Source organism: Balaenoptera borealis (genome assembly GCF_965194805.1).
Source record: "Balaenoptera borealis genome assembly, chromosome: 2".
Classification (NCBI taxonomy): Eukaryota; Metazoa; Chordata; class Mammalia; order Artiodactyla; family Balaenopteridae; genus Balaenoptera; species Balaenoptera borealis.
In genome coordinates, this window is record NC_138867.1 from 7,230,021 (window position 1) to 7,253,212 (window position 23,192).

The following is a 23,192-nucleotide window of genomic DNA, read 5'->3' on the forward strand; positions in this document are numbered from 1 at the left end:
ACCTTTTTTTTTTTTCCTTAGATTCCATATATATGTGTTAGCATACTGTATTTGTTTTTCTCTTTCTCACTTACTTCACTCTGTATGACAGACTCTATAACTCCATCCACCTCACTACAAATAACTCAATTTCATTTCTTTTTATGGCTGAGTAATATTCCATTGTATATATGTGCCACATCTTCTTTATTCATTCATCCGATGATGGACACTTAGGTTGCTTCCATGTCCTGGCTATTGTAAATAGAGCTGCAATGAACATTTTGGTACATGACTCTTTTTGAATTATGGTTTTCTCAGGGTATATGCCCAGTAGTGGAATTGCTGGGTCGTATGGTAGTTCTATTTTTAGTTTCTTAAGGAACCTCCATACTGTTCTCCATAGTGGCTGTATCAATTTACATTCCCACCAACAGTGCAAGAGTGTTCCCTTTTCTCCACACCCTCTCCAGCATTTATTGTTTCTAGATTTTTTGATGATGGCCATTCTGACCGGTGTGAGATGATATCTCATTGTAGTTTTGATTTGCATTTGTCTAATGATTAATGATGTTGAGCATTCTTTCATGTGTTTGTTGGCAATCTGTATATCTTCTTTGGGGAAATGTCTGTTTAGGTCTTCTGCCCATTTTTGAATTGGGTTTTTTTTTGTTGTTGTTATTCAGCTGCATAAGCTGCTTGTAAATTTTGGAGATTAATCCTTTGTCAGTTGCATCATTTGCAAATCTTTTCTCCCATTCTGAGGGTTGTCTTTTCGTCTTGTTAATGTTTTCCTTTGCTGTGCAAAAGCTTTTAAGTTTCATTAGGTCCCATTTGTTTATTTTGGTTTTTATTTCCATTTCTCTAGGAGGTGGGTCAAAAAGGATCTTGCTGTGATTTATGTCATAGAGTGTTCTGCCTATGTTTTCCTCTAAGAGTTTATAGTGTCTGGTCTTACTTTTAGGTCTTTAATCCATTTTGAGTTTATTTTTGTGTATGGTGTTAGGGAGTGTTCTAATTTCATACTTTTACATGCACCTGTCCAATTTTCCCAGCACCACTTATTGAAGAGGCTGTCTTTTCTCCACTGTATATCCTTGCCTCCTTTATCAAAGATAAGGTGACCATATGTGCGTGGGTTTATCTCTGGGCTTTCTATCCTGTTCAGTTGATCTATGTTTCTGTTTTTGTGCCAGTACCAAACTGTCTTGATTACTGTAGCTTTGTAGTATAGTCTGAAGTCAGGGAGCCAGATTCCTCCAGCTCCATTTTTCGTTCTAAAAGATTGCTTTGGCTATTCGGGGTCTTTTGTGTTTCCATACAAATTGTGTAATTTTTTGTTCTAGTTTTGTGAAAAATGCCAGTGGTAGTTTGATAGGGATTGCATTGAATCTGTAGATTGCTTTGGGTAGTAGAGTCATTTTCACAATGTTGATCCTTCCAATCCAAGAACATGGTATATCTCTCCATCTATTTGTATCATCTTTAATTTCTTTCATCAGTGTCTTATAATTTTCTGCATACAGGTCTTTTGTCTCCTTAGGTAGGTTTATTCCTAGATATTTTATTCTTTTTGTTGCAGTGGTAAATGGGAGTGTTTTCTTAATTTCACTTTCATATTTTTCATCATTAGTGTATAGGAATGCAAGAGATTTCTGTGCATTAATTTTGTATCCTGCTACTTTACCAAATTCATTGATTAGCTCTAGTAGTTTTCTGGTAGCATCTTTAGGATTCTCTATGTATAGTATCATGTCATCTGCAAACAGTGACAGCTTTACTTCTTCTTTTCCGATTTGGATTCCTTTTTCTTCTCTGCTTGCTGTGGCTAACACTTCCAAAACTATGTTGAATAATAGTGGTGAGAGTGGGCAACCTTGTCTTGTTCCTGATCTTAGTGGAAATGGTTTCAGTTTTTCACCATTGAGGACAATGTTGGCTGTGGGTTTGTCATATATGGCCTTTATTATGTTGAGGAAAGTTCCCTCTATGCCTACTTTCTGCAGGGCTTTTATCATAAATGGGTGTTGAATTTTGTCGAAAGCTTTTTTTGCATCTATTGAGATGATCATATGGTTTTTCTCCTTCAATTTGTTAATGTGATGTATCACGTTGATTGATTTGCGTATATTGAAGAATCCTTGCATTCCTGGAATAAACCCCACTTGATCATGGTGTATGATCCTTTTAATGTGCTGTTGGATTCTGTTTCCTAGTATTTTGTTGAGGATTTTTGCATCTATGTTCATCAGTGATATTGGCCTGTAGTTTTCTTTCTTTGTGACATCTTTGTCTGGTTTGGTATCAGGGTGATGGTGGCCTCGTAGAATGAGTTGGGGAGTGTTCCTCCCTCTGCAATATTTTGGAAGAGTTTGAGAAGGATAGGTGTTAGCTCTTCTCTAAATGTTTGATAGAATTCGCCTGTGAAGCCATCTGATCCTGGGCTTTTGTTGTTGGAAGATTTTTAATCACAGTTTCAATTTCAGTGCTTGTGATAGGTCTGTTCATATTTTCTATTTCTTCCTGGTTCAGTCTCGGCAGGTTGTGCAGTTCTAAGAATTTGTCCATTTCTTCCAGGTTGTCCATTTTATTGGCAGAGTTGCTTGTAGTAATCTCTCATGATCGTTTGTATTTCTGCAGTGTCAGTTGTTACTTCTCCTTTTTCATTTCTAATTCTATTGATTTGAGTCTTCTCCCTTTTTTTCTTGATGAATCTGGCTAATGGTTTATCAATTTTGTTTATCTTCTCAAAGAACCAGCTTTTAGTTGTATTGATCTTTACTATCGTTTCCTTCATTTATTTTTCATTTATTTCTGATCTGGTCTTTATGATTTCTTTCCTTCTGCTAACTTTGGGGTTTTTTTGTTCTTCTTTCTCTAATTGCTTTAGGTGCAAGGGAGAAAAAATATAAAGGAAGAAAGAAAGAGGATAAAATAAAGTAAAATAAAGTAAGAAAAATAAAATAAATTTATTAAAATAAAAAATAATTATTAAGAAAAAAAATTTTTTAAGTTAAAAAAAAGAAAACGACGGACAGAACCCTAGGACAAATGGTGAAAGCAGAGCTATACAGACAAAATCTCACACAGAAGCGTACACATACACACTCACAAAAAGAGGAAAAGGGGAAAAAATAATATATCTTGCTCCCAAAGTCCACCTTCTCAATTTGGGATGATTCGTTGTCTATTCAGGTATTCCACAGATGCAGGTACATCACTTTGATTGTGGAGATTTAATCCGCTGCTCCTGAGGCTGCTGGGAGAGATTTCCCTTTCTCTTCTTTGTTCGCACAGCTCCCGGGGTTCAGCTCTGGATCTGGACCCGCCTCTGTGTGTAGGTCGTCTGAGGGCGTCTGTTCTTCACTCAGACAGGACGGGGTTAAAGGAGCAGCTGCTTCAGGGGCTCTGGCTCACCCAGGCCGCGGGGAGGGAGCGGTACGGAGGAGGCGGGGCGAGCCTGCGGCGTCAGAGGCGTCGTGACGTTGCAGCAGCCTGAGACGCGCCGTGCGTTCTCCCGGGGAAGTTGTCCCCGGTCACGGGACCCTGGCCGTGGCGGGCTGCACAGGCTCCCGGGAGGGGCGGTGTGGAGAGTGACCTGTGCTTGCACACAGGCCTCTTGGTGGCGGCAGCAGCAGCCTTAGCGTCTCATGCCCGTCTCTGGGGTCCGCGCTGATAGCTGTGGCTCACGCCCGTCTCTGGAGCTCGTTTAGGCGGCGCTCTGAATCCCCTCTCCTCGCGCACCAGGAAACAGAGAGGCAAGAAAAAGTCTCTTGTCTTTTCGGCAGCTGCAGACCTTTTCCCGGACTCCCTCCCGGCTAGCCGTGGCGCACTAGCCCCTTCAGGCTGTGTTCATGCCACCAACCCCAGTCCTCTCCCTGCGATCCGACCGAAGCCCGAGCCTCAGCTCCCAGCCCCGCCCGCCCCGGCGGCTGAGCAGACAAGCCTCTCGGGCTGGTGAGTGCTGCTCGGTGCTGGTCCTCTGTGCGGGAATCTCTCCGCTTTGCCCCCCACACCCCTGTGGCTGCGCTCTCCTCCGTGGCTCCAAAGCTCCCCCCTCTGCCACCCGCAGTCTCCACCTGCGAAGGGGCTCCTAGTGTGTGGAAACCTTTCCTCCTTCACAGCTCCCTCCCACTGGTGCAGGTCCCGTCCCTATTCTTTTGTCTCTGTTATTTCTTTTTTCTTTTGCCCTACCCAGGTACGTGGGGAGTTTCTTGCCTTTTGGGAGGTCTGACGTCTTCTGCCAGCATTCAGTTGGTGTTCTATACGAGCAGTTCCACGTGTAGATGTATTTCTGGGGAGGAAATATCTTTGGGGAAGAAGGTGATCTCTGCGTCTTACTCTTCCGCCATCTTCTCCTCTCTCCCTAAAATTCTTGAATGTATATTTCAGCAGCCTGCATCTCTTAAATTGTCAACCTAAGTACTCTTTTGTAAAATTAAAATATTTTCAAGGAGGCACCTTGGCTTAAAGTACCACCACATTGAAGGGGTTAAGACTGTAGACTGGAGTCCATACATCTGGGTTCAAATCCTTGATTTTCCCCACTTACTGACTGTGAAACCTTGGTCAGATTACTTAAACTTTTTGTGCCTTGGTTTCTCCCTTGTAAAATAGATAATAATAGTACATGTAGTGTAAGGTTCTTTGGAGCATCAAATGAATTAATACAAGTTGTTATTTTAGAATAATGCCTGCCATGTAGTAAGCATGCAGCAAGTATGAGCTTTCTGATTTATGGGTATTATCATCTTATTATTTCTGAGTTGTGAGAATGGGGTGTTAAATGTAGCTGTCATTATTGAACTGCAGATTTTGTATTCTTGCTCTTCCAGAGGCTTCTGAGGGATAGATGTACTGTGTGACCAAATTTGGAACTATGTACTGTGAGCACCAAATGAATATGATGAAATTATGGTCCAAGTTGCAATAACATGGAGGTCTAAAATATGTCTCCTCTTAATTGTCATTTAGCTTTATGAATTGGAATTTAATTGATAACTTGTTTGAGTTGTGATTGAAAATGACAAAGATGTTATTCCCAAGGTCCTGATGCAGTCTTTCTTAGCAATTCTGTACACTCTGTGTACGGTTTCTGTTCAGGGAGTGTAGGGACTGTAATTGTTGAGCCCTCATACTTTGCTAGTAGTACATAGACTACTGTATTTTAAAATGTACTTATGATTTTTTTAAAAATTAATTAATTTATTTATTTTTGGCTGTGCTGGGTCTTCATTGCTGTGCGTGGGCTTTCTCTAGTTGCGGCAAGCGGGGGCTACTCTTCGTTGCGGTGCGCGGGCTTCTCATTGCAGTGGCTTCTCTTGTTGCAGAGCAGGGGCTGTAGGCGCGTGGGCTTCAGTAATTGTGGCTCGCGGGCTCTAGAGCGCAGGCTCAGTAGTTGTGGCTCACGGACTTAGTTGCTCCACAGCATGTGGGGTCTTCCCAGACCAGGGCTTGAACCCGTGTCTCCTGCATTGGCAGGCGATTCTTAACAACTGCGCCACCAGGGAAGTCCCCTGTATTTATGATTAATTCAGCTCTCCTAAAGGATGCTTGCTTTTTTCCCCTGTGGTCAGCCTGCCTGGAAATTTTACCAGCATAATTGCTCAGAACTGATCGAAGGTTTGAACTATTAGTCAAAAGAGCGTTAATCTGGAGTGGTTTCTTGGTGATATTTTAATCTGTGGGAAACAAAGATCAGTAAATTAGCTAGGCAAAAAAAAAAAAAAAAAAAGATGGTGTATTCGATTGATGTAATTATCATTTGTGATATTAGAGTAGACTTGGATTTTGGGTAAGTACTGTTAGCCTCATCAGAATTTAGCATGCCTCTTTAAAATTACAGCTTCTTAAATTACCAGCTCTGTTTTAGGAAGTTAAGAGGAATCACACTCCTATTACCTTTTACTAAATTATCTTCATTTTTGCTCTCTGAATTTTTTACAGTGCAGCGCTAATGAACACAATAATGTTCTGCTTTTTAGCTTAATCATTCATAAGTATTTTTTGTATTCTGAATAGCCTCCATATTTAGTGTTTTTGACAGTTGCACAGCATTCTGTCAAATGGACAGATTCTGCCATTATCCAATTGTTATGTATTTAAATGGAGAACTTAGGCATTTGTTTCTTTTTTCCTTTTTTATTACAACAATCCAGTTTAGAACTTGTGGTTGAGCCATGGATTAACGGACTCTGGGCTGCCCTGGCGAAGCATTTTCTGTTGAGTAGAGGAAAAGAGGAGATGAATGGAACTCTCACAATGGCATCTAATGCCTCCCGGAGGACAGACCCCGTGACACCGGAATTATTACACATTGAATCACAGGTTGGACTTCTGAGATTAGATGGTTCCAGACGAAAGGATGCTGAAGTTTTAGAGCAAAATGCTGTGAACAGAGGTCAATCGAATACATTGATTGCAGACTTTGAGCCCTCGCTTATCCGTTCAGTACCCCCGCTTTCACAGGCCTCTCTGAATATTCCCGCTTTACCACCAGAATATTTACAGGTGCATCTGCAGGAGTCCTTTGGCCAGGTAAGCAGTTTTACTTTATGCACCGTGGGTGGTGGTGGTGGTGGTGTTTTTTAAATTACATTATGATGGAGGCCAGCAGACTGTGGCGTGCAGGGAGAGTGTGGTCTCCCACCTCTCTTTTGTGAATAAAGTTTTACTGGAACCCAGCCGTGCCCGTCCATCCACGCGGTCGGTGCCTGTGGCTGCGTCTGCACTGCAGTGGTGGGACTGAGTAGTCACTGGAGAGGTGCTACCGCCACGCGTTGCACTCCTGCTTGTGGTGTTATTCTTTGAAGAAGGAAGTGGTTAACAGCTCAGTTTCTCCATTATTTTGGAGAATTAACTTCTTGGCTTCTCACTTGATATGTCAGCCAGATGAGGGCAAGTTGTTGTGGGCAGTCAGGAAATTACCTCAGCAGCTAAACTCAGAGGACTCATTTATAGGAAAATCTCTTCCCAGTATGGATTTTTGGTGTTCTGGGTTACTCCACTTTGTGGGTTTTTCTTTTTCTTGGTAATATCTTACACATCTATTTTTGTCTATATTAAGTCTTTTTCTCTTTGCCTAGAGTATTTTTCCTGTCAATAAATAAATGACTTTAAAGTGGTCTTTAAATTTTTGAGCATCAAGTTGAATAATAGCTAATATTACCCCATGATTGCCAGTATTTGGTACCCTGAAATTCCTTCCAGCATGCTTGGAATAAATTTCCAGTGCAGCCAATCTTGTAATGCAGAGCCAAGCCCTCTTTTTTAGAGTGGCTGATTGGAGTCCCACAGGGGCTTTCTCGCATGAACCACACCTTTAGTACAGCCGTCATGTTTTCTTGTTTCTTTGTTTCTTTTTATTAAATGATGAACCATTTAGACATTTTAGAAACAATATAAGTACAGCTTTCTAGTTTACTAGAACTGTTTGCATATATCTGAGATGATATTAGTGTTTTTAGCATCATATTTTTATAGTGTTTTTCTAATGCATTCAGATAAACAGGTATGGTTTTATATGACCAGCCATGGGTTATTGCTTTTGCACTCATACTTCATTATTTATTAAGTGGGGTCATCACAATAAGTACATTGTAGTCAGGGCTGGGACCAGGCATGGGTGGCTCTAGTGAACATGCCGGGCTGGTGGGAGCAGGGTGCATGGACGTGTGGAGAGCCAGGCCCCGTGTGCTCGCTGCAAGGATGGGTGCATGTGACAGAGGCGGTGAGCGCTGACTGATCTGACAAGGCACTTCACTGAGGATCTGCTGAGAGTTTCTTTTATGGTAGGTATCATTAAATAGGCTTGGTTGGTAATGTGGTTAAAAGATTTTTAAAAATCTCAACTATTTAAGGGAAAGTTGTGTAAATCTGTTCAAAGGATATACCTAGAGGGTAAGGGGTTGGGGAAAAAAGTTTCCTTTTTTAGGGCATCCTCTTGGGATCATCACCTTGGGGGCAGGGTGGGTGGGGGAGGGGAGGGTGGAAGCAGGACTGGGCCGAGTGGGAAGCTGAGCTTCAGTGCAGCCATAAGAAAGCCGTCAGCCGGACCCACTCACGCCACAGCGTCGTTTCCCCACCCCTTCTGCCTCTAACGCCGTGGGGTCTCCTGGACTGTGCAGTACAAGCAGCACGGCCTCCGGTGAGCGTGTCACGGGGTCCTGCTGCAGAGCTCCTTCCTGCTCCGGGCCCCCTCAGAGCTGGCCACTTTTGTGTCACCTGGTGTTTGGGTTGGAGCGGTATTTCAGCATCCCAGAGCCTGAAGAGAGGCCTGCCAGGTGTAATGCATCTCTCTCGGTGAAGTGAAGTGCAAGATGAGATAGTGTATCCTTTACTTGGGAGGGGATGTCCTGACACGCACGAAACATTGGAATCTTAAAAACTGTACTTACACCACAGGCCCTCAATCTCCATACGGCACAGAAGACTCCAGCATCATCTGATCAGCATAATGGTGTCGATACTGTGGACTAGGGTGATGTTTTGCTGGGTGTCCGGATGTTCCGCATTTATTCACACTGTCTTGTACCAGCAAGCAGGAACGATGTCGTGGTCTTGGGGTAGAATTATAAATGTTCAAGTGAAAGTGAACGTGTCTGCTCCTCTTTATGGATAGAAATGGAAAAGAGCACCTTGGCTAAACCTTTGTCCACGTGCCACGTGCCTGAGGCCGTGTTAACTGCTCTGTCAAAGAAAACCATCCATCTGCTGTTGGAGCTACTGCTTGTTTGAGTTTCTGGCATTCATTGTCATCCCCCAGGATCCGTCTGGTTTTTGCAGGGGCCAGGCTGGTGAATTACATGGAACTATGATGGACACCCTCCTGTATCCTTTAGATTTTTAAGGATTATATTGCTATCTGCCTTTCCTCCTAGGATGCTATATTGTTTTTAATTCTATACCTTGATGAGGAGAGAGGCTGGTGTCAAATTCAGAGGCCTCGTCTTGGCCTTCCCCACTGTGACAGCTCTTAGCCTACGGGCCAGGGATCCAGTATGGGGTTATGCTCACTGCCAAGTGACCCGTGGACCCACTGAGCCGGGCTTGGGCCAGGACTGAGAGGCGTATGTCTGTAGCCATTTACCTTAGAGAAGAATACTTAAATAGCAGGACATTTTAAAAGAGCCTGTAGCTCTCACCTTGTCACTAAGTGAAGCAGTGGTAAGTATAATTGAAAACTGCATTTAGTAATATTTTATCACATTTGTTTCTCAAGGAGGAAAGCCAAGCACCTGTGACCTCAGTGGATCCAATTTTTCACGTTCCAATTTCAAAGGCAGTTCAACTGACTATGAATGATGCCATAAAAACCACTCTTCTGATAGAACTGGACATTTCAGTAAGTTACAGAATGTGTTTCTGAGCACAGGGATGTTGTCAGCAAGTGCAGAGACTTGTGCTGTGTCCTCGTCTACACACTCAGGAAGAGTGAGGCCTGTGGCTGGACAGCGGCCTTTTTATTCTTGACCCATCGTTTTTTCTCTCCACCTCATACCTTTTCCTTTCACTTCAAGGAGGGGCTAAAATGAGTGAGTGGAGGTGATTCCACTTGAGAGCAAAGTGTTGCTGCCTTACTCATTAAGCCGCCAAAGAATGATGGAATCAGAGCAGTATTTCCGTATAAGAGCCCCTGGGAAGGAAGCTGCTTACCTGAGGTCAGCGGCTAGTGGAAGTAGGGCCAGACTAGACAGTCGTGTGACATTCACTTCGCAGAGTGGTGGTCCTTGTTCCTTTGAGGATCTGGAAGAAATCACGGGCCCCCTCTCCAGAAGAATGATTGTATATAAACACTTTGCACACAGTTTTCGGGCGTTTATGTGCTCCCTCTCTCAACCCCATCCATGAGGCCTCCCCAGCCGCTGCCTCATTGGCCTCAGGTTGAGAAGCTGTGGTTGTACGTCCTCACAGCCACATGGCTCAACCCTTGACGAGGGCCCTGCGAGGTTCCGTGGGCTGGGCTCTCAGAAGAGGGTGCGCCAAGGCCGTCGATGTGGGTTTAATTGAGTTTCTCATAGAAAGAAATGTGACAGGCGTCAGAACTAGATGGTTTTGCTTACGTAGTATTGAGTAGTTCCATTTTCCTTTTGAACATTCTAATCCATATTGCTAAATACCCTATGTACACCAAACCATCTCACTCTTGTTCTGTACTTTTGTCATAAAGAGGCGAGGTTTGGCCGCCTGGTAGGGATAGCCTGTGTCCCTCCCAGGCTAGAGGTGTGAGCATGTGTGGCCAGAGGGCCCTCTCCAGAGCGCTCCACACCCCACACCGCTCTCAGTAGACCTGCTGTGGGAGGTGGCTCCACCTGGAGCCCGGGTTTGTGTACGGCCAGTACCGAGCCAGGTGGTTTGACGTCGTGTGTCAGTAAGGAAAAAGAAATTGCTGTCCCCGACCCCTATTCCTCCCCAAAGGAAAGGAGTAAAGAAAGGAAATTGAAAACCAGTGCAGACGGCCTTAAGTAGTTTCTTTTGCTCCTAATGTGTGTGTGTGTATGTTTTCATGAGAGAATTTTTACATGGATTATTGAAACACTACTTACCAGAGCACCTTAATATTTAGAAGAGGCAGAAGGTCTTAATTTCTAGTCTATGAATACTCAATATAAAGAAAAACATTGGATAACTACAGAATTTCTTTTTAAAAATAACTCCTAATAAAAGTATGTTTGTTTGATTACTTGCACCTACTTGTTAGAAACAAAATAATTCTAATTGCAATAAACTAATTCATTTATTCAAATGGTCATATATTTAAAACTCTGTTACCCCACAACGAAAACTCTTTAACTCATGTGGAATTTTTTGTATTTCATGTTGGTTCTTCTCTAGAAAACAGATTTTTCCTACCAGCCTGGAGATGCCTTTAACGTGATCTGTCCCAACAGTGACTCTGAGGTACAGCACCTACTCCAAAGACTGCAGCTCATAGACAGGAGAGAACATTGTGTCATCTTGAACATTAAGGCAGACACGAAGAAGAAAGGTACAGCCCTGATCTCTTATTTCCCAGGATGTCACTGGGCCAGGGGATTGGAGGTGACCAGGGCGAGTCTGCACAGGTGCCCGGGGGTCGGCCACGGATCAGCAGGCGGAACACAGCCACTTGCTGGTCTTGGGGGTTTTTAGCTTTCACATCAAGTGCCCTGAATGAGTCAGTTACGCTGAATGAGATGCTAATAGAGTTTATGCTTATTGGATGCTTACAGACATTAAAAGTGAAGTTGAAGAATCAGCTTTTTCAAAACTCTGGAAATCAGCAAGCTTGTAGCAAACTGGGGAATGGTTAAAAAAATGAATGTAACTGGTTTTGGAGAAGCAGGTTGGTTAGTTGGGCTGACTTGTTAGGCTGTTTTTTTGCAATCAGCATTATTTTGTTTCTAGGTTAGCATATTAAAATTGTCAGGCAAAAAAAACTGTATTATATGAATCTTTTTTAAAAGTTTTTTGTTGGGAGTTCCCTGGTGGCCTAGTGGTTAGGACTCCAGGCTTTCATTCCCGGGGCCCAAGTTTAATATCTGGTCGGGGGAACATCCTGCAAGCCACATGGCGCGGCCAAAAAAAAAAAAAAAAATTTTTTTTTTTTACTGTTTGTTTCTCATAGCATATTTGTTTTTGCTTATTTAATATATGAAAATAATTGCTTGCTCCATAATTAAAGGAAGTTATTTTTTAGTTATTTGCTTAGAATCTTGAACTGGAATTCAGTCAGTTCTGAAATTCTTTTTGAGGATGATAGGCAGTGTTATTGGACCACTGCCATCTTTTGGCTTTTTGTTCCTTTCTTTTGTTCAGTGGTTTTGGATAATTTCCCTTTCTTTTGTTCAGTGTACCTAGATTTGGTAGGTATGGCTGGTACAATAATGCTGTTAAATTTATAACCATTGTTTTTGTAAAGTAGGTTTTTTCTTTTGTATTCCTTTTGAGGAAATTTTTTGACTGAATAAACATTGCCACAAGCCATATTGCCACAAGTACTTTGACAGCACTATAATGTAAAATATTACAGCTGTTAGTGTTTTTATGGATGGAAAACATTGTCTTCTCTATTTTCTGTGTTATTGACTCTTTCCTGTCTGCCTGAAAAGGAGCAACCTTGCCCCAGCATATACCCGAGAAGTGTTCTCTCCAGTTCCTTCTTACCTGGTGCCTTGAAATACGAGCGCTTCCTAAGAAGGTATTTTTCTTTCTTCTTTGGGTGACTATTTAAAAATATGCTCACCTCTTTGTACGGTTTATTAAATCTGGTATTTGCCCTTTGAAGGCTGAGAAATATGGTCTTCACAGCATGTGTTCAAAATAGTTCCCAAGGTGTGCAGTGTCTTTGTAATTGTCATGGGCAAATATTTTTATGTTGTGCTTATACTGAAATTTTTTGTTTTCTACTGAAATGAGATTTTTAAGGTAGGGCTTTTTCTTAATCTTATTTTTCTGGACATTAACTTGATGTAGCACGGTAACTAGTGATGAAAGTGGCCCTAGGTAGCATGTGTTTTCCAGCTGTACGTGGACACTTTTTCTCTCTAATTGGTGGCAGGAAGCTTGGGGTGTAGGGCCTTTCCACTGCTTGCCACCTGTTTAATGTTGTGAAGACCCCTTTTGTGTAAAAACCTGTACTTATTTATTATGTCAGAATTCTTCAGGGAACATGGAAGGGTTTTGGTAGGTTATATTGATGTTTAGATGAATTTGGAGACAGAAAGATCCACTGGATGTCAGTGTTATGCCGGGAACTACTGATTTTGTTACAACCATGTTACTCAAGTGGATATTCATGGGTACACTTTCCAAGCTGTGCTTTACCAAACTTGTATTTCCAATGAGCATAAATAGTACTATTATTCGGCTACCCTGTCCGCAGTGCAGTGTCTATTCTCTATTTTGTTATTGTGTTTACTGCACTTGTAGTCTTGGGGAAGTGAACTACTTTATGGAGAGGCTTAGTCCTAGATATAATTTGAGTAAATCTACAATTCACTGTGATGAGAACTTCTTGATTAAATAGTTTCACAATTTTAGTTTAACTCTACCGTAGTTTCTGAAAATTTCATGAAGTACATATTTAAAAATATATCTTTCCTTACTGCAAAAGTAATATGCTTATAAAAAGTCTGGACACAAAAGTAAGTAACTCAGGAAGCAAAAGTCCTTCATAATCAAACCCCTGCAATTAACACTTGGATTTTGTTTTGCTAAAGAAAAATGAGGTCATGTAGTATATGTGCTGTTCTGCAACATGCCTTTTTTTACTTAAAAGGAAATGAGTTTGGATATGCCAGTGTGGAAAGGTACTGAAGATACTTTTAAAAGATGCTATGGGTGCAACACAGTTGTTGATTTGAGGACTTCCCTGGTGGCGCAGTGGTTAAGAATCCGCCTGCCAATGCAGGGGACACGGGTTCGATCCCTGGTCCAGGAAAATCCCACATGCCACAGAGCAACTAAGCCCGTGCGCCACAACTACTGAGCCTGTGCTCTAGAGCCCGAGTGCCACAACTACTGACCCCACGTGCCACAACCGCTGAAGCCCTCGCACCTATAGCCCATGCTCTGCAACAAGAGAAGCCACTGCAATGAGAAGCCCGCGCACCACAACGAAGAGTAGCCCCTGCTCGCTGCAACTAGAGAAAGCCTGCACACAGCAACGAAGACCCAGTGCAGCCAAAAATAAATAAATTTAAAAAAAATTTTTTTAAGAAAAAAACAATTGTTGATTTGATTACGGACAGTTGGTTGTTTCCAGTTTTCCACTATTTAAAAAACCTACATAGGTGAACATTCTAATTCGTCTTTGCACACTTGTTTGAAGTCTTTTTTATGTTTTTATTTTTTTTAATTTATTTATTTTTTGGTTGCGCTGGGTGGCGTGTGGGATCTTAGTTCCCCGACCAGGGATCGAACCCATGCCCCCTGCATTGTAGGCGTGGAGTCTTAACCACTGGACTGCCAGGGAAGTACCTGAAGTCTTTTTTATTTTTATTAAAAAAATTTTTTAAAAACTTTTTTTTTTAGATTTATTTTTATTTATTTATTTAGGCTCCGCCGGGTCTTAGTTGCAGCATGTGAATTCTTAGTTGCGGCATGCATGAGGACTTCTTAGTTCCCCGACCAGGGTTCAAACTCTGGGCCCCCTGCAATGGGAGGGTGGAGTCTTACCCACTGGACCACCAGGGAAGCCCCCTGAAGTTTTTTTAAAAAATAAATTCCTTGGAGTAGAATTACTATGTTAAAAATATTTATAATTTAAGTTTTAGTAACGTTTGTCAGTTCTCTGCACAGTGCTGTATTTCCTATTTTGGTACCTTGAAGTTTCTGTAATTGTAAAGTGAAGGATTTACAATTGCTACTGTTATAGCCTGTAATTTAGGGAATTTTATTGACTTGAGAAAGCGTGGTGTGAAGTGTTCTTGGTAAACTCCTGTCTTACCAGAGATCCATGCAGAGACCTGGGGCTTTATGCCACGACGTTTCCCAGGTGCTTGTTCTGTGTCCGGCACTTTGAAGAAGCCATGTAATTTGTTGGTATCTGGATAGTTTAAGCAGGGATTCTTGGCTGGGCCAGTGGAAACCCGTGACCCTCACAGGAACATGGATCTCATTTTCCCTGTTAAGGGCTTCCAGCCCTCCGGGATGTGGGAGCCATGGAGTAAAAAGTAGTGGTGCCCACTCGTGTTTCAGGTAGCGTTGATGCAGATGACTTGCCGAAGCTCTTTGCTTCCCGTGAGTAATGAGAGCTTTATATGTCCCATGATGGATGTGCTTGGAATTGCATTAGAACCAAAAGTTGTCATTAGCAAGTTTGGTCTTTTGCCCAAGAGTTTGGACTTGGTTCCGTCTTTGAGACTAGGGATCCGGGACTTCCTTGTTTTGCTTTATTTATGTTCTCCTCCCCTTTCCACGATGGATCCGAGGTGACTCAGAGTCCCCGTGCAGGGGTCTGGAGGTTCGGGCCCTCACTGTTTGTCAGCCTCTGCCCGTGTCCGCATTTCCTGGCATTTGTGTTGAAGCGCACGTGCTCCCCAAGAGCCGTGCTTTCGCCTGCCTCCCGTGCCCCCCTGTGGCTCTGCCATCTCTGGCTGCCCGTCACCTCCTTTCTTCCGTGCAGCCGGCTTTCGGCTCAAGCCTGCCTTCTGGGGAGCCCTGAACGTCCGTCTGCCCTGGTGGATAGGCGGCCTGCCGCACACTGGCTACTTCTTGACCTCTGTTGCTCTCACTCGCCTGTGAAGCCTTTTGGGCAAGTTAGGTGTCCTCTTTGCCCAGTGCTTTACCTGCCCGGTGTCTGTCATAACAGAGGTCAAATAAATGTAGAAATCTGGGTTGTAATCATCAGCTAAGGCAAGAACAGGTACTGTGTCCCGAGATAAAAACGTTAAGTTGTGAGACTTTCTGATTACTCACATATACCTGCCATGTAATTTGAGATTGGGTTGGTTTAAGATATAGGGAAGGTGACCAAAAATGGAACATAAAAGTGGGGTTTGCCTAACAGGCTGCCATTAAAACGAATAACAAATGCAATGCTCTTGTCCTGCCCACGCTCCTAGTGCCCACGCCCCTAGTGACCACACTCACTTTCTCTTGGATAACTGGGCACACCCCCAGGTGGGGACTCACCCCGCGTTCTCACGGCTGTGACCACAGAGCGCGTGGTGATTTAAGTCGGCTTCCTCGGCCACAGGCGTTCTTGCGAGCCCTCGTGGACCACACTGGCGACGGCGCGGAGAAGCGACGGCTGCAGGAGCTGTGCAGCAGGCAGGGGGCGGCCGACTACAACCGCTTCGTCAGAGACTCCCGGGCCTGCCTCCTAGACCTCCTGCTGGCCTTTCCGTCCTGCCAGCCTCCGCTCGGCCTCCTGCTTGGTGAGTGGTCGCTGTCACAGTCGCCCCAGCCCCGAGGGGCAGCCTCTCCGTGGTAGCAGCGCCTTTGAGTTCTCTGCAGGCCCGTGGGAGTGCGTCTCGATCACCGTGATCAGTAAGTAAGCGTCTTACGGCTGCTCTTCCCGCTGCCTGGACCGCTGAACTGCCTTCTGGAAGTCAAAGAATCTCTCTTCCAAGCTTAAATTTTTATTTTTTAATTTTTCTTTCCTACCATTGCCACTGTCATTGCTCTCTTAATATAGCCAGCCTTAATTCTCTTTTTTTTCCTCAGCCTTCGGCCTCTACTGTGTTTTTCAGAAAGCTTGTAGCCAAATTTTATCTAAAAATGAGGTTTCCAAGAAAAGGACCTTTTTCAAAGATAGTGCTAATTGATGGAGTTTGATGAAGCGTGCACTCTGTGTGCAGGGTACAGAAATGTTCCCACCTGGGCAAGTCCACCAGTACAAACAAGTGGCCTCACTCACGGTGCCCCGGGGCGTTAGCCTTGGGGGAGACAGAACATCCAGATGTGAAAAGATCACATGCTGGGTTTTTGCCCAGATTGTGTCTTCTGGTCCTCATACTCCAGCAGACGAGAGTTGAAGATCTTCCCTGAGGAGCTGGCCGCAGGGACTGGAGGCGCTTGCTAGGGGCAGTGACTGTCAGAACCTTACAGGACTTTAAAACCTTTGTTACTTTCCTACGCTTGTAACTTTGTCGTCTCCTCTCGGTTTTCCTTGGTGATAAATAGTAAAATGTTCAAAATTTGCATTTGTGTTTGGTGACGGGAAAACGTGTACTTTTTACCCAAGGTCCCCTTTGATGCCGAGTACGGTTAAGGACGCCCTGCTTTACAAGTCAGGCCCTGCCCTCTTCCCCCTTTTATTTCTTAGTGTTCTCTTTCCTCCTCCTCAGGGGGGCGAGGCTGCTCTCCCTGCTTTCCTGCGCGAATGAACACTCTTACCGTCCTCAGCCGAGGCTTTTGATAACAACCGGAACACCCGTTAGGGAAGTTACAAGAAGTCTTGTAAAGCTGTTAATCACGGAAGAATTGTTCCAATTCTTTTTATAGGTTTTCTGTTACCTTTTTAAGCTTATATGTATCATTTATTATATAGTTATGTAAAAAAATTAAAGGCATTGAGACATAAAAGTTTTAATTATTTTCTAATTTCTGTAAGAAAACTTAATATAACTAAAGTATTAAGGTGAGCCCTCTATTAAACTTGATCCTGATACTACAACTGTAAGACATTTTAGAAAGGTCTTTCTAAATTTTTGCTAAATAACTATCAAAAATATAACATACTGAACACAAAAAATTAACAGGGTTTAATAGTGGACAATTAGATATTCAAATACTGACTTCTTAATCTCCTTTTAAAAGAGTACCTATGTATCTTAAAACCACTAGGTTTCTGGATAACTTGATTGAAAAATGTCCACCATTACACTCCTATTTTTTTGTTATTATCATATAAATATTATGAAGGAAAAATATTTCAAGCCTAAGTATTTTCCATAGTCCTTAATCTTTTTTGGGTCATGATCTTTTTTCAAATCTGGAAACTCTGGACACACCCCAGAAAACAATGTAATTGGTTCCTTGACTCTGAGGCCCATTCATGGACCCTACTCTTACTACCCTTTGATGTTTAAAAAAAAAAAACAACAGCTTTTAAGTAGAAATACTGAGTTCAGATTGAGGAAATGTGATATGTCTGGTCTTTAAGAATTGGAAAAAAGTATTTAGTGATATTTTACTTAGACACAGTGAATTTATGTGTGCTCTAAAATATGATTTAAAATTAAAACAAGTTATTTTGAAATTCTAAATAAGAAAATAGGAATCAAATTCAGATCTTTACATATAATTTACATATATGCATATAATTTATTTTCAGTAGGAATGAATTAATAATTGCTTATTTTAATTTTTTTCCAGAACATCTTCCTAAGCTCCAACCCAGACCATATTCATGTGCAAGGTACTGACGTTTATTAACATAATACTTAGCCTCTTTCTCCTAAAATATAATGAAACTCTGACTTCCAAATGCTTAGTAGCTACAAATCCATTTACTGAAAACTTAGCAGATTTGTGCAAGACAGTAGCAGGCATGATGAGGAGTGAAGAAGACCAGGCTTGGACTGTGTCCTCCCGGAGTTCATAGGGTGTGGCTCTTCAGTGGCCCCCGTGGTCCAGAGCCACGTCCCCACTTAGCGAGTCTGCAGGTCCTCCACCTGCGGCCTTTACTAGTGTGCCCGGCCGCCTTCCCCGGGTGGACGTAGGGAAGAGGGAGGAAAGCTGGTATAAATCTCATTCAGTCTTGGCGGCAACAGGTAACCAGAAACTCTCCTGAATGACATCACAAAACTAGGCCGGTGGGGGGGGGGGCGCTTTGAAGTAAGCAACAGAACTGTTTTCTGAAGAGGAAGAAGGTAGGTTTAGAGCCCATTAGGAAATACCCTCATGCAGTAAAAAAGGCCTAGCTTGGCCTGTATTTGTTAGTCCTGAGGCGGAGTTTACAAACTTACCTCTGTGTCTCTGCAGCTCGAGCCTCTTTCACCCAGGGAAGCTTCATTTCATTTTTAACATCGTGGAGTTTTGGTCTGACACCACAGCGGTGGCTCTGCGGAAGGGCGTGTGCACGGGCTGGCTGGCCGCGCTGGTTGAATCGGTTCTTCAGCCGAACACACATGCCTCCCTGGCAGACGGCGAGAAGGCCCTGGCGCCCGAGGTACTAGGAGTGGGCAGTTTTGGCATCATTAAAAGTGTGCTCTTTGCCCGATGAGAAAAAACAGTGTAGGGTCCCCTGCACGGTCCATTCCCATCAAATTATTCAAAGGAAAATGTATGCCCTACTTGAATTTTAATATATCTTTTGGAAAGTCAGGAGAACATTACTTCACTCAGTGTAGTCCGTGTGTTTCCTAAATGTGTAAAGCATGAATTTTATATAATACATACACTCTGCTTCTTGCTTGTCACATTCACGAAGGAGAAGACCTTTGCGCTGATGTTCTTGGTAGGTTGGCACAGGAGTCGAGTCCACAGTGAAGGCTGGTGATGAGGGACAGCCTCATTTATGCTCAGTCGGTGTCCTGTGCTCCAAAGAAGTCGTCTTAAAATGGCAGTTGACAACCAGAGATTAATTTTATGTCCTTCAGTTTTGGGTAGTAGGATTTTCCCCTGCCCCTGTTTCTTCCCCTTTTGTTGGAGCCGTGGTGTTCTTTTATATTTTGATCCACACTTGGCAAAATCTCATTCGAGACCGTATGCATAGGGAGCAATTACGTTCTCCCTCCTCACCCACAAGGATGGTTGAAATTTTTAAAAAATTTCAGTCTTTATCATGAAGTCTTCTCCATGGTATTGAAGAATGAACATGTCAGTTGTAATGTTATCTTATTACTGGTTTGATTGCTATAAGTTACTGAAGTTAAAAAGTTGACAGCACTTAGGGGGAATTAAGACTTCTGATATATACTTGAGTGAGCTTAAGGGAAGACTAGGGCTTAAAATTGCCCTTTAACTTGGTATTTTCCCAATCTGCTGCCTGGAACAGGTGCTTTACCGTGTGTCCCTCATATCAACAAAATATTGAGAACATGAGAAACTTCTTTTTTGTAAAGAAATATTGTAGTACTGACATGAAAGTATTGTGTCACTTCATGATCTCATAAAAACAGTAGATGATCTTCAGAAAGCTAAAAAAAATATGTATATTGATGCTGTATTACAAACACCAAGCATGGGTGCCTTTCACATATTCTTTCTTTCCTCCCTCCTGCCCTTTTCTTCTTCTTTCCACATTTTAACAGATTTTTGTTGACTACCCAGTGTTGAGGCACTAGAGGTACAGATAGAAAGGATATAATTTAAAGCTACTTAGATTTCGTTGTGCCGTGTAGTACCGTATTTTATCCAGGATCCATCCACCGCATGCCCTCCCCTGAATGGTAGATAGTACTGTTGTTCACAGATGCCCCCGCCCCCGGAGGAAGAGTAGACTTGCCCTCCCATTCATGTGTAGCCTGGCCATGTGACCAGCCTTGGCCAGTGAAAGGTGAGCAGACGGGATTATGCCACGTCTCAGCAGGCGCTCTGAACCTGATAGGATGCTGTGGCTTGCCTCTCTTGCTCTTTCCCTCTGACATCGGATGGAGTGATTCAGGTCAGGGATGCTTCTTGGGTTTGGATCCAAGTGGAGGAGATGATGGTGCAGAGCTGCAGCCATTGAGCAGAGCCAGAAGTAGGCGTTTGGTGTTGTAAGCCGTCGGAGATTGACAGCAGGAGCTGACTAGTGTTCTGGTCTCTTTGCTGTCCCTGGAACATAGGAAGTGTGGTCTCTTTAGCAGTTTCCTGCCATACCCATCCTATCCTGTTTTATTTTGCTTCCTGGGACTTATCATTACCTGTCATTCTATAAATATATGTTTGTTTATTGTCTTTTCCACCCACTAGAATATAAGTCCCATGAAGACAGATGTGGTTTTGCTCATTTCTCTGTCCTAGTGTTTGTCATATTGAGTACCTTCAATAAAATTGTGAAGAGGATGAATCAAGTGAATAAGACTAATATAATATTAATTACAGTTTCACTCCAAAATGAGAACAATCATTAGATACAGCTCTGCCAGTTCTTCTTTTAAAAAGTACTGTGTTCATCCTGTTGATGAACTTCAGACAATTAAAGGTTAAAATATATACAATTATACCAGCAGGGAATGGAGGGAAGATTCCTGTCATTCTTAACTGTTAGTATCACTCTGTGTAACTAAAGCATATGGCAAAGTGAAACTGAAAGATGAATACATTTAGAAATTGATTCCTTTAAGTATCCCTGGCACATGATTTAGAAGAAAACCCTTTTGAAATTATAGCAAAAAGATTTTGTTTATCTATATATCACTTATTCTAGTTTTGCAACAAACACAGGTAACATGGGACCTAGAGTAGCAAATGTAGTGCAGTGCTCTAGTATCTTTGGGGCAGCCCCTTAATTTCTCTTTCGCTTGCCTAATTTTCACTTAAAACCTTCACCCCATCTTGATGTTAATCTTCATTGCCCCTTTATGTCCTAACATGAAGAATAATGTCTTCATTTTTTTGTGCATTTCTTCATGATACCTATAATGGGTTGCCTACTAGGAAGCAGATCTTTTTCTTGGGCCTAGAAAACTCAATTATTATTTATTCAGTGTTCTACCTCAGAAATATCGTGCCTGTCATTTTTAAAATACTTTTGATTTGGATAGAAAAGAAAAATTTACAAGACAGACTTGTTTATTTCTCTGCACTGACAAATGTGTTTGTGTTTTCAGTAAGATTTAATGCTGCTATTTAATTTTATGACTCTCCTTTGAGGGGAAGTTGCACTTTCTGATTTCTTTAGCAGGCATCACCTTGGTTATATGCTTTTGTCTGGTTTTCTTCCGAACTTATGAGCATTGGTTTAATATTTCAGATATCCATATCTCCTCGGGCAACAAATTTTTTCCATTTACCAAATGACCCCTCAGTTCCCATCATAATGGTGGGTCCAGGAACCGGCATAGCACCTTTCATTGGCTTCCTACAACATAGGTATGTGTTTTCTTTGGCTGGTGAGAAAATGTGTCCCTTGTGGTCCTGGGTGGAAGTATGTAATAGAGAGCTTTTTTGTTTCTTCAGTGGTTTTTAGGGTATTGGACTTTGGTTGTAAAATTTTTATTTAAAAAAATTATTATCAAATGTGTGATAGCATAGCATAATTTGTCACCATGGGAAAAGTAAATATATCTTCTAGAAATTTTGCTTTGTACTGGAACTTCCATTTTTACTCTAGTACATTCTTTTTCTTTTTCTCCTGCTGAACCATAGTTTGTAGTGCATGTATCTGGGGACAGATTTCAAGCACACCTTTATGCTGTGGTGATGTGCAGCTGCCCCATCTATTCCTTAGCTAGATAAAATTGGTAGTCACAAAGATCCAATTACACCAACAGTTTCAAAGTTAAACCCTTAACATCAGTAATTTTCAACAGAATGATATTAATACATGTATCTTTGTATCAGAACACAACTATTTTTTATAAAATAAATAAAATTGTGCTTCTCTCCCTGTTTGTGAAATAACAATTCTTACGTAGTGTTCCCCAGATAGTGGAGTAATATCCTTTGGACAAAGTCTTTTTGTTGTTTTCTTTTTTTTTTCTTAAGAAATCAAAAAAGTAGGGTGAGTCCATCATTTCTGAAACATTTCACAGCAGACCATTCTACCTTTTAAAGCCTGGTGCTGGGACTTCCCTGGTGGCGCAGTGGTTGAGGGTCCACCTGCCAATGCAGGGGACACGGGTTCGATCCCTGGTCTGGGAGGATCCCACATGCTGTGGAGCAACTGGGCCTGTGCACCACAACTGCTGAGCCTGTGCTCTAGAGCCCTTGAGCCACAACTGCTAGGCCCATGTGCCACAACTGCTGAGGCCCGTGCGCCACAACTGCTGAGGCCCGTGCGCCACAACTGCTGAGGCCCGTGCGCCACAACTGCTGAGGCCCGTGCGCCACAACTGCTGAGGCCCGTGCGCCACAACTGCTGAGGCCCGTGCGCCACAACTGCTGAGGCCCGTGCGCCACAACTGCTGAGGCCCGTGCGCCACAACTGCTGAGGCCCGTGCGCCACAACTGCTGAGGCCCGTGCGCCACAACTGCTGAGGCCCGTGCGCCACAACTGCTGAGGCCCGTGCGCCTAGAGCCCGTGCATGCTCTGCAACAGGAGAGGCCGCCGCAATGAGAGGCCCGTGCACCGTGGCGAAGAGTGGCCCCCGCTCTCTGCAACTAGAGAGGGCCCGCGCACAGCGGTGAAGACTCAACGCAGCCAAAAATAAAGAAAATGAATGAATTTATTTAAAAAAAAAAAAAACCCGGTGCCGCTTTTCGATTATGTTAATTGAGAGTTAATTTTTATTCATAAAATTGTTATGAATATTTAATGTAGAAATTAGTCTGGGTTTCACAATGTGATAATTTGAATTATCCTCACTACAGAGATGTCATATAAAGCTCATAGATGTCTGCAGCTCATAGGTAAGCTTACTTTTTGTAGTGTCTGCTGGAGTGGCCCAGGTACCCTGCAGATAGTAAAATGTTAATTCAGTAAATGGACTTTGAGTGACTGCGAAGGTGGATTTTACAGACCTATCTGGAGAGGTAAAAGGAAAAAGAAAGATTGCTTTTACCTATTCTTTATATCAAACATCTCAACTTTCTTTTTCACTTAGAGAGAAACTCCGGGAACATCACCCAGATGGACACTTTGGAGCAATGTGGTTGTTTTTTGGCTGCAGACATAAGGATAGGGATTATTTATTCAG

The 23,192-nt window shown here is 42.7% G+C and overlaps 1 protein-coding gene across 5 annotated transcripts in view; it reads left to right on the plus strand.

Annotated features, from left to right (window-relative positions):
- MTRR (5-methyltetrahydrofolate-homocysteine methyltransferase reductase) overlaps positions 1 to 23,192 on the plus strand; it is a 41,645-nt gene that overhangs the window by 6,855 nt on the left and 11,598 nt on the right. For 4 of the 5 annotated variants that reach the window (XM_082380321.1, XM_082380323.1, XM_082380325.1 and 1 more), the window contains 9 exons: positions 6,138 to 6,516; positions 9,200 to 9,322; positions 10,813 to 10,966; positions 12,069 to 12,157; positions 15,659 to 15,839; positions 17,782 to 17,824; positions 18,391 to 18,577; positions 21,308 to 21,426; positions 23,100 to 23,192. In XM_082380321.1, coding sequence (XP_082236447.1) covers positions 6,138 to 6,516; positions 9,200 to 9,322; positions 10,813 to 10,966; positions 12,069 to 12,157; positions 15,659 to 15,839; positions 17,782 to 17,824; positions 18,391 to 18,577; positions 21,308 to 21,426; positions 23,100 to 23,192 — 1,368 coding nt within the window. The remainder of the gene's footprint in view (positions 1 to 6,137; positions 6,517 to 9,199; positions 9,323 to 10,812; positions 10,967 to 12,068; positions 12,158 to 15,658; positions 15,840 to 17,781; positions 17,825 to 18,390; positions 18,578 to 21,307; positions 21,427 to 23,099) is intronic. The other variant, XM_082380324.1, reaches the window with a different exon arrangement.